The 11,648-nt window shown below is 45.0% G+C and overlaps 1 protein-coding gene across 1 annotated transcript in view; it reads right to left on the bottom strand.

Annotated features, from left to right (window-relative positions):
• Positions 1-6,036, bottom strand: part of pyroxd2 (pyridine nucleotide-disulphide oxidoreductase domain 2) — a 36,460-nt gene extending 30,424 nt beyond the window's left edge. The window contains exon 1 of the mRNA XM_070448197.1: positions 5,838-6,036. Within this exon, the coding sequence (XP_070304298.1) occupies positions 5,838-5,955 (118 nt within the window). The 5' untranslated portion in view covers positions 5,956-6,036. The remainder of the gene's footprint in view (positions 1-5,837) is intronic.
• Between the last annotated feature and the right edge of the window lie 5,612 nt (positions 6,037-11,648).

Genomic DNA, 11,648 nt, shown 5'->3' with positions numbered 1-11,648 from the left:
ATGTGTTACAGATCGTCAGAACTGAAGGCTTGTTGTCATTGCAGTAATCTCAACTCTTGCGATTACAGGGAAGACATCCTCTCCTCATGTGGTACCCTTCCTGCAGGCTCATCCTACATGAACTCTCCACATGACACACCAACCACCATACTGCTCGATTGTGTAGCGTGATTTCCTGCATGCAGAAATGCAGTGTTCTGCCATGGCCACGAAGAGCCCGGATATCTCTCAATCCCAGTGAGACGTCTGGGACCTATGGATCGAGGGTTAGGGCTAGGCCATTCCCCCCAGAAATGTCCGGGAACTGTGCAGTGCCTTGGTGAAAAGAGTGGGGTAACATCTCAACAGCAAGTACTGTGCAATCTGGTTTGCAGTCCATTGAGGAGGACAGGTGCAGTAACTTAATGCCAGCTTGGTGGCCAACACCAGATACTGACTGTACTTTTGATTTTGACTCCCCCTTTGTTCAGGGACACATTATTAAATTTCTGTTAGTCACATGTCTGTGGAACTTGTTCAGTTTATTGTCTCAGTTGTTGAATCTTGTTATGTTTCATACCAATATTACACATTGTTAGGTTTGCTGAAAATAAAGGCGTGCAGACATTCAGCTGAGTTTTACCGGGTGATCCTATAGCCTACCTCAAATTTTGAAATATAATTTAAAACAACAATGCCATTGGTTAGGGCAATTCTGTCATGACTTCCGCCAAAGTTGAATCCCTCTCCTTGTTCGGCGGCGTTCGGCGATCGAAGTCGCCGACCTTCTTGCCATACCGCTGATCCTCTTTTCATTTTCCCTTGGTTTTGTCTTGTCTTGTATCACACCCTGGTTTCCAATCCACATTCATTACATGTTGTATTTAACCCTCTGTCCCCCTCATTGTCCTTGTCGGTGATTGTTTGTTTGTAAGCTATGTGCAAATATTTCTGTGTGCGACGGTTTTGTACCCACTTGTATTATTTTGTATATTTTTGTTTTCTGAGTTTTTGAGCACATTATTAAACTGCCTCCGTTTATACCAAGTTCGATCTCCTGCGCCTGACTTCCCTGCCACCAGCAGGCACACCCTTACAAATTCAAGCAAAAGCTAATATTGCGATGATAATGTATTGGGCCTATAGCTTACTGCACAAAAACTCATTGCTCCAGTTCTGTGTTAATTGGTTTAATGTTGCATAGGCTTACGTTTTTTAAGTCATGTTTTTTTTTTAAATCAGAGCGGTAGATCTTGGCTTGCATTTTGACTCAGAAAGTGGTCTTGACTGAGAAAAAGTTGGTGACCATGTTCTAGTGTTTTCCCTGTTAACACTATCAAGGGATTACCATTTACTGTGTAATTGTGATTGAATCAATGCAATATTAGCCACTTTCAATGCCAGCATACCGAAACCAAAACAACCTATTCAAGAATTTTGTTTAGGCAGAACTCATCGGAGTAGGAATTCTATTGCATTGACATGCACTACTCAGCCCGTACTCTGCACAGACCGGTGCTGCATAAACAATCAAGCTGGAGTAGGCCTAGTGTAGCACCCTGTATTATCGGCCACATTCAACAGCGTTTAAGAAAATATATTACCCTTCAACGTGTTATCCTGTGATCAAGCCATCAATGTTTGTGATTATTGGGGTCTTAAAAATGTTAGTTTAATGGGTTAGCAATTAGCATGTTTGACATTTTCAGTGGAGATACTACTACTATCAGCTTTTTGATAAGCGGTTTAGCAAAATAATATGTCGGCATTACGGTCCCCAGTTATTGGCCACCTTACTCTTTGTTTCAATTACAAGATATATACGTTTAATTCTGTTTAAAAAAGAGACACCAACCTCGTATCCACATTTATGGCTAGTGGAGTTCATTTGAGGTCTGAGCCCTCCTTGCACAAAGCGACGTAGCCGGTCCTCTGCTGGTGTGCCCTCCTTAAGCCTTCCACATCTCTGATTTAACTGCCATTCTCCTGTACCTTCCATGTCTTAGGACCACTATCCTACATATACAGCAGGGTCAAACCTTTTTGCAAGCTCAGATTAGTATTGCCATCCTGGATAATCACTAGCTTTTAAGCCACTTCGTCGGGTCTAGCACTCCTCTCATGCTACCATAGAGTGGAGCATGGCCCATAAAGTACCAAAAACCTCTAGCCCAGAAGCTTAGGAAGAGAAGTGGTTGTGCTCAACCACCTGCCAGAAACCTCCTTTTTTGTCTTGCAATTCTATATTTCACCTTTTGTCTATTCCTTTGTCACAACAGCATTGAAAATGTATTGTAGACAGGTTGCTCTATGGACAGTGATTCATGAATTGATGTTTCTTGGAGTTAACATGTGCTGAATTGTCTTAAGTTTCCCTTTATTTTTTTAGAGGTATATACATATTTTCCTGCTTATGATGCTATCTATTTTGTGAAGTGCACCAGTCCCTCCTGCAGCAAAGCACCCCCACAACATGATGCTGCCACCCCCGTGCTTCACGGTTGGATTGTTTCTTCGGGCTTGCAAGCCTCCCCTTTTTCCCTCCAAACATAATGATGTCATTATGGCCAAACAGTTCTATTTTTGTCTCATCAGACCAGAGGACATTTCTCCAAAAAGTACGAATCTTGTCTCCATGTGCAGTTGCAAACCGTAGTCTGGCATTTTTGTGGCTTTTTAGAGCAGTGGCTTCTTACTTGCTGAGCGACCTTTCGTTATGCGATATAGGACTCGCTTTACTGTGGATATAGATACTTTTGTACCTGTTTCCTCCAGCATCCTCCACAAGGTCCTTTGCTGTTGTTCTGGGATTGATTTGCACTTTTCGCACCAAAGTATGTTAATCTCTAGGAGACAGAACGTGTCTCCTTCCTTAGCGTGTATGACGGCTGCGTGGTCCCATGGTTTTATACTTGTGTACTATTGTTGTCCAGATGAACGTGGTCCCTTCAGGCGTTTGGAAATTGCTCCCAAGGATGAACCAGACTTGTGGAGGTCTACAATTGTTTTCTGAGGTCTTGGCTGATTTCTTAAGATTTTCCCATAATGTCAAGCAAAGAGGCACTGATTTCGAAGTAGGCCTTAAATACATCCACAGGTACACCTCCAATATTACTCAAATGATGTCAATTAGCCTATCGAAAGCTTCTAAAGCCATGACATCATTTTCTGGAATTTTCCAAGCTGTTTAAAGCCAAAGTCAATTTAGTGTATGTAAACTTCTGACCTACTGGAATTTGATAGTGATTATAAGTGAAATAATCTGTCTGTAAACAATTGTTGGAAAAATGACTTGTGTCCTGCACAAAGTAGATGTCCTAACCGACTGCCAAAAAACTAAGATCTCTTCTCTGTGGGCACATCGCCCCAAACCATGAAGGACCCTCCACCTCCAAATCGATCCCGCTCCAGAGTACAGGCCTCAGTGTAACGCTCATTCCTTCAATGATAAATGCAAATCCGACCATCACCCCTGGTGAAACAAAAACGTGTTGTATTTGTGAGTGATTGTTATTTGTTATGTCGATTATTTGTCAGACGTTGCACTTTTGTTTTAGACTGTGTTTTTGGCACTTGTATGTGTTATGTGCTGTCATTTGGTAACCGGTATTAAAGTGCGCCTGTTTATTATGCACTTGACTTCGCCTCCTAGATACACACATTACAGAATCACTCACCCGAAGAATGGAGTCAGCAGGAGCAGACACCCTCCCAGTTGCAGTGGAGGAGCGCGTTCAGCAGCACGCGACCATGTTGCAACGTCTGGGCACAGCCATGGATCGTGTGCTGCAGACTATGGATCGTTGGGAGAGAGGAGGAGGTTTTTCAGCGCCTCCACCAGCCCCACTACAACAGGTCCCACTGTCCACCCCTCTTTCACATGGTCCCAGCGGGATTTGACTCGCACTCCCGAGGGAGTATGATGGGACGGCTGCCGGATGCCAGAGGTTTCTACTACAGCTGGAGCTCTACCTGGCGACCGTCCACCCGGCTCCTTCGGGACATGAGAGCGTGTCCGCCCTCGTCTCCTGCCTCTCAGGCAAAGCCCTGGAGTGGGCCAACACCGTATGGAGTGAGGAAGACGCGGCGTTAGACCATTACGCAGAGTTCACGTCTGTTCCACCTGAGGCAGGGGACGAGGAGCGCGCAGGATTTCGCCTTGCACTTCCGGACCCTGGCCACCAGCGCAGGATGGAACGACAGGGCCCTGATCGATCACTACAGGTGCAGTCTGTGCGAGGACGTCCGTAGGGAGTTGGCCTGCCGAGACACCACCCTCACATTGGACCAGCTGGTGGACCTGTCCATCCGGCTGGACAACCTGCTGACTGCCCGCGGACGTCCGGATCGGGACCTGTCAGTTCCATCCCCCAGCACCTCCGCTCCGACGCCCATGGAGCTGGGAGGTGCTGCATTTGGGCGGCAGGAGGGGCCATTCCCTGCACCATCGTGTCACCACAGGTGAGTCGGCACCAGGCTCACCCAGAGCCCCCTGTTGCTCACATGTATCAGTCTCCCGGGTGGCGCAGTGGTCTAGGGCACTGCATCGCAGTGCTAGCTGCGCCACCAGAGTCTCTGGGTTCGCGCCCAGGCTGGGTGCGCGCCCAGGCTCTGTCGCAGCCGGCCGCAACCGGGAGATCCGTGGGGCCACGCACAATTGGCATAGCGTCGTCCGGGTTAGGGAGGGTTTGGCCGGTAGGGAGGGTTTGGCCGGTAGGGATATCCTTGTCTCAGTATGTAAAAATGTAATAAAATGTATGCACTCTACTGTAAGTCGCTCTGGATAAGAGCGTCTGCTCTTGGCCGGTAGGGATATCCTTGTCTCAGTATGTAAAAATGTAATAAAATGTATGCACTCTACTGTAAGTCGCTCTGGATAAGAGCGTCTGCTAAATGACTAAAAATAAAAATGAAAAAATAAAAANTTTTTAATATATTTTTTTTATTTCACCTTTATTTAACCAGGTAGGCTAGTTGAGAACAAGTTCTCATTTACAACTGCGACCTGGCCAAGATAAAGCAAAGCAGTGCGACAAAAACAACAACACAGAGTTACACATGGAATAAACAAACATATAGTCAACAACAATAGAAAAAGTATATATGCAGTGTGTGCAAATGAGGTAAGATAAAGGAGGTAAGGCAATAAATAGGCCATAGTGGTGAAATAATTACAATTTAGCAATTAAACACTGGAGTGATAGATGTGCAGAAGATGAACGTGCACGTTGAGATACTGGGGTGCAAAGGAGAAGATGAACGTGCACGTTGAGATACTGGGGTGCAAAGGAGCAAAACAAATAAATAAATAACAGTATGGGGATGAGATATTTACAGATGGGCTATGTACAGGTGCAGTGATCTGTGAGCTGCTCTGACAGCTGGTGCTTAAAGTTAGTGAGGGAGATATGAGTCTTTGTACAGTGAATATTTTGGGTTATTCACGCAACTCAACTGGCTGGGTCAAAATAACCCAGTGTGTGTTCTGTCCAATATTTACCCAAMGCTGGGTTACAAAATAACCAAAATTGGGTTGGTTTTAACAAAACATTTAAAAAAACAATGTATAGAGGGAGGCCAACGAGTCCAAATGAGCCTATAACAGTGTTGTTGTGTCACTGTAGCCTGCCTATCTTACATTATCATAAAATTAAGTTTTGTGAACCGTTAAGAAAGCCGTTAAACAAAACGTACAAATGATCAGCAAAATTGAACAAGTATAKCGCTCCTGCAACTTTGTGTCAACAAAATTGCACAAGCGGCGTGAAAAAAAGTAACCGCCGCACTAGAATCGGAAAGCCCGTAACCTGCACTATGCAGCCCGGTGCAGCATTTGCCAGTCCCCCTTGTCCCCCTACCTCCTCCGATGATCACCGCGTCGTAGTGAGACTTGACAGCTGAGTGACTGGCTCTTGTCACCGTCCCTAGGGTTGTCACTGCCTGCCGAGTTCGSCCTGTCCACACCGTCGCAGCCATGACAAACTTGGATGTAACTTTTCCTGGATTCCTTGTTTTTCTTCGTTGCTCCACGCAACTCTGTAGCCCGAACTGAACTCGTACAAGCTCCACCTACTTGAGCATAGTTTCCCGTAGGTACCGATCCAGGATCAGTTTATTATTGCCCAATCCAGATCCCAACCGTTTATGAAAAAGCTCATAAACTGATCAGCGTCTAGGGGAAACTTCATTTAATTGAACTGACGGAACTGATTGTCTTATAGTTCTAATATACTAATGTTGATTTTCTATTACTATACTKTATTTAAACTGGATTGTATTTATACATTCACCTACAATAGTGTGTGACCAATCCTTTATCCACTGTTACATCAATGAAATCTTATTGAGGGTGATCAGTGCCAGTTCGAAAATGCAATGCTTCAACGCTAATAGGAATATAAAAATGATACATTTTTATTTTCAAATCAGCATGCATGATTCATGTCACAATTAAATTGCAAAGTTAAAAGGAAAATACAAAATGGTTCATTGGTGGTACAGSACACCAGGTTCGAACCCAGTAGTAGATGGGTGTGTTTGTGTGATAAAGACAAAACATTTTTTACTGTATATAGGCTATCATATTGATTTTCTTATAAAGACAGAATGCCTACACTTTACCTAGCAAATTAAAATAAGTTTTGTGTAGAGTACAACCACAGATAGAACAAGGAGCATAAAAATCTTTGGTACTTAAACTGTCCCAGAACTAGCTTGGTATTGTCCCAGAACTAGCTTGGTATTTCTATGGTCTATTTTAAGGATTTGGCTGTCTAACCACACACTGACATACAGCTCTCTGGGTGAGGTTCTTTTCAAGTCTCCAGTGAGTGATGAAGTTCCTTTCATCTACAATTGAAGTAGGAAGTTTACATACACTTAGGTTGGAGTCATTAAAACTCGTTTTTCAACCACTCCACAAATTTCTTGTTAACAAACTATAGTTTTGGCAAGTCGGTTAGGACATCTACTTTGTGCAGGACACAAGTCATTTTTCCAACAATTGTTTACAGACAGATTATTTCACTTATAACTCACTATCACAATTCCAGTAGGTCAGAAGTTTACATACACTAAATTGACTTTGCCTTTAAACAGCTTGGAAAATTCCAGAAAATGATGTCATGGCTTTAGAAGCTTTCGATAGGCTAATTGACATCATTTGAGTCAATTGGAGGTGTACCTGTGGATGTATTTAAAGGCCTACCTTCGAATCAGTGCCCTCTTTGCTTGACATTATGGGAAAATCTTAAGAAATCAGCCAAGACCTCAGAAAAACAATTGTAGACCTCCACAAGTCTGGTTCATCCTTGGGAGCAATTTCCAAACGCCTGAAGGGACCACGTTCATCTGGACAAACATAGTACACAAGTATAAACACCATGGGACCACGCAGCCGTCATACCGCTCAGGAAGGAGACACGTTCTGTCTCCTAGAGATTAACATACTTTGGTGCGAAAAGTGCAAATCAATCCAGAACAACAGCAAAGGACCTTGTGGAGATGCTGGAGGAAACAGGTACAAAAGTATCTATATCCCAGTAAAGCGAGTCCTATATCGACATAACCTGAAAGGTCGCTCAGCAAGTAAGAAGCCACTGCTCTAAAAACGCCACAAAAATGCCAGACTACGGTTTGCAACTGCACATGGGGACAAAGATCGTCCTTTTTGGAGAAATGTCCTCTGGTCTGATGAGACAAAAATATAACTGTTTGGCCATAATGACCATCATTATGTTTGGAGGGAAAAGGGGAGGCTTGCAAGCCGAAGAACACAATCCCAACCGTGAAGCACGGGGGTGGCAGCATCATGTTGTGGGGGTGCTTTGCTGCAGGAGGGACTGGTGCACTTCACAAAATAGATAGCTTCATAAGGCAGGAAAATTATGTATATATAATGAAGCAACATCTCAAGACATCAGTCAGGAAGTTAAAGCTTGGTCACAAATGCGTCTTCCAAGTGGACAATGACCCCAAGCATACTTCCAACGTTGTGGCAAAATGGCTTAAGGACAACAAAGTCAAGTTATTGGAGTGGCCATCACAAAGCCCTGACCTCAATACCATAGAAACTTTGTGGGCAGAACTGAAAAATGTGTGTGAGCAAGGAGGCCTTACATACCTGACTCAGTTACACAAGCTCTGTCAGAAGTAATGGGCCAAAATTCACCCAACTTATTGTGGGAAGCTTGTGGAAGGCTACCCGAAACGTTTGACTAGAGTTAAACAATTTAAAGGCAATGCTACCAAATACTAATTGAGTGTATGTAAACTTCTGACCCTCTGTGAATGTGATGAAAGAAATAAAAGCTGAAATGAATCATTCTCTCTACTATTATTCTGACATTTCACATTCTTAAAATAAAGTTGTGATCCTAGCTGATAATGAGACATTATTTGGTTAAAACACTGAAGAAGATGTTGGTGAAAAATCATTTTTAATAAGAGTCTACAGGAGGGCACACGGGGCTACGCAATGAAAAGTTGACAGGCAAGTCTTTTTTTTACTCAAAGACTAGCCAACTAGTCCTATCTAGTAAATACTTTGGATACGAGGTTGGTGTCTCTTTTTTAAACAGAATTAAACGTATATATCTTGTAATTGAACAAAAGAGTAAGGTGGCCAATAACTGGGGACCGTATGCCGACATATTATTTTGCTAAACCGCTTATCAAAAAGCTGATAGTAGTAGTATCTCCACTGAAATGTCAAACATGCTAATTGCTAACCCATTAACTAACATTTTTAAGACCCCAATAATCACAAAACATTGATGGCTTGATCACAGGATAACACCGTTGAGGGTAATATATTTCTTAAACGCTGTTGAATGTGCCGATAATACAGGGTGCTACACTAGGCCTACTCCAGCTTTGATTGTTTATGCAGCACCGGTCTGTGCAGAGTACGGGCTGAGTAGTGCATGTCAATGCAATAGAATCCTACTCCGATGAGTCCTGCCTATAACAAAATCTCTTGAATAGGTTGTTTGGTTTCGGTATGCTGCATTGAAAGTGGCTAATATTGCATTGATTCAATCACAATTRCCACAGTAATGGTAATCCTTGATAGTGTTAACAGGGAAAACACTAGAACAGTGGTCACCAACTTTTTCTCAGTCAAGACCACTTTCTGAGTCAAAATGCAAGCCAAGATCTACCGCTCTGATTTAAAAAAAAAACATGACTTAAAAACGTAAGCCTATGCAACATTAACCAATTAAAAACAGAACTGTAGCAATGAGTTTTGTGCAGTAAGCTATAGGCCCAATACATTATCATCGCATATTAGCTTTGCTTGAATTTGTAAGGGTGCGTGCTGGTGGCAGGGAAGTCAGGCGCAGGAGATCGAACTTGGTATAAACGGAGCAGTTTAATATGTGCTCAAAAACTCAGAAAAACAAAATATACAAAATAATACAAGTGGGTACAAAACCCGTCGCACACCAGAACATATCTTGCACATAGCTTWCAAACAAACAATCACCGACAAGGACAATGAGGGGGAACAGAGGGTTAAATACACAACATGTAATGAATTGGATTGGAACCAGGTGTGATACAAGACAAGACAAAACCAAGGGAAAATGAAAAGAGGATCAGCGATGGCAAGAAGGTCGGCGACTTCGACCGCCGAACGCCGCCCGAACAAGGAGAGGGATCAACTTTGGCGGAAGTCATGACAGAATTGCCCTACCAATGCATTGTTGTTTTAAATTATATTTCAAAATTTGAGGTAGGCTATAGGATCACACCGGTAATAAACTCAGCTCAGTTTATTTTCAGCAAACCTAACATGTGTAAATATTTGTATGAACATAACAAGATTCAACAACTGAGACATAAACTGAACAAGTTCCACAGACATGTGACTAACAGAAATTTAATAATGTGTCCCTGAACAAAGGGGGAGTCAAAATCAAAAGTAACAGTCAGTATCTGGTGTGGCCACCAGCTGCATTAAGTACTGCACCTGTCCTCCTCATGGACTGCACCAGATTTGCCAGTACTTGCTGTGAGATGTTACCCCACTCTTTCACCAAGGCACCTGCAAGTTCCCGGACATTTCTGGGGGGAATGGCCCTAGCCCTAACCCTCGGATCCATCAGGTCCCAGACGTGCTCAATGGGATAGAGATCCGGGCTCTTCGCTGGCCATGGCAGAACACTGACATTCCTGCCATGCAGGAAATCACGCACACAACGAGCAGTATGGCTGGTGGCATTGTCATGCTGGAGAGTCATGTCAGGATGAGCCTGCAGGAAGGGTACCACATGAGGRARGAGGATGTCTTCCCTGTAACGCACAGAGTTGAGATTRCCTGCAATGACAACAAGCTCAGTTCGACGATGCTGTAACACATCGCCCCAAACCATGAAGGACCCTCCACCTCCAAATCGATCCCGCTCCAGAGTACAGGCCTCAGTGTAACGCTCATTCCTTCAATGAATAAATGCAAATCCGACCATCACCCCTGGTGAAACAAAAACGGTTGTATTTGTGAGTGATTGTTATTTGTTATGTGATTATTTGTCAGCGTTGCACTTTTGTTTTAGACTGTGTTTTTGGCACTTGTATGTGTTATGTGCTGTCATTTGGTAACCGTATTAAAGTGCGCCTGTTTTATTATGCACTTGACTTCGCCTCCTAGATACACACATCTACAGACATACTCACCCGAAGAATGGAGTCAGCAGAGCAGACAGCCCTCCCAGTTGCAGTGGAGGAGCGCGTTCAGCAGCACAGCGACCAATGTTGCAACGTCTGGGCACAGCCATGGAGTCGTGTGCTGCAGGACTATGGATCTTGGGAGAGAGGAGGAGGTTTTCAGCGCCTCCACCCAGCCCCACTACACAAGGTCCACTGTCCCCCTCTTTCATCATGGTCCCAGCGGGATTCTACTCGCACTCCGCGGGAGTATGATGGGACGGCTTGGCCGGATGACAGGGGTTTCTACTTACAGCTTGAGCTTACTACTGGCGACCGTCCCCGGCTCTCTTCGGACATGAGAGCGCTGTCCGCTCGTCTCCTGCTCTTCAGGCAAAGCCCTGGAGTGGGCCAACACGTATGGAGTGAGGAAAACGCGGCCGTTTAGACCATACGGCAGTGTTCACGTCTGTTCCACTGAGGCAGGGGACGAGGAGCGCGCAGGATTTCGCCTTGCACTTCCGGAACCTGCCACCAGCGCAGGTATGGAAGACAGGGCCCTGACTGATCACACAGGTGCAGTCTGTGCGAGGACGGTCCGTAGGGAGTTGGCCTGCCGACGACCACCTCGACATTGGACCAGCTGGTGGACCTTATCCGGCTGGACAACCTGCTGACTGCCCGCGGACGTCCGGATCGGACTGTCAGTTCCATCCCCCGCACCTCCGCCTCCGACCCATGGAGCTGGAGGTGCTGCATTTGGCGGGAGGAGGGCCATTCCTGCACCAATCGTGTCACACCACGGTGAGTCGGCACCAGGGCTCACCAGAGCCCCTGTTGCTCACATGTATCGTCTCCGGGTGGCGCAGTGGTCTAGGGCACTGCATCCCAGTGCTAGCTGCGCACCAGAGTTCTGGTTCGCGCCCAGGTGGGTGCGCGCCAGGCTCTTGTCGCGCCGGCGCAACCGGAGATCGTGGGGCCACGCCACAATGAGGCATAGCGTCGTCGGGTTAGGAGGGTTT

Source organism: Salvelinus sp. IW2-2015, linkage group LG18 (genome assembly GCF_002910315.2).
Source record: "Salvelinus sp. IW2-2015 linkage group LG18, ASM291031v2, whole genome shotgun sequence".
NCBI classification, from domain to species: Eukaryota; Metazoa; Chordata; class Actinopteri; order Salmoniformes; family Salmonidae; genus Salvelinus; species Salvelinus sp. IW2-2015.
The sequence above is the reverse complement of the archived record's forward strand: the minus strand, read 5'-3'. Positions and strand labels throughout refer to the sequence as shown.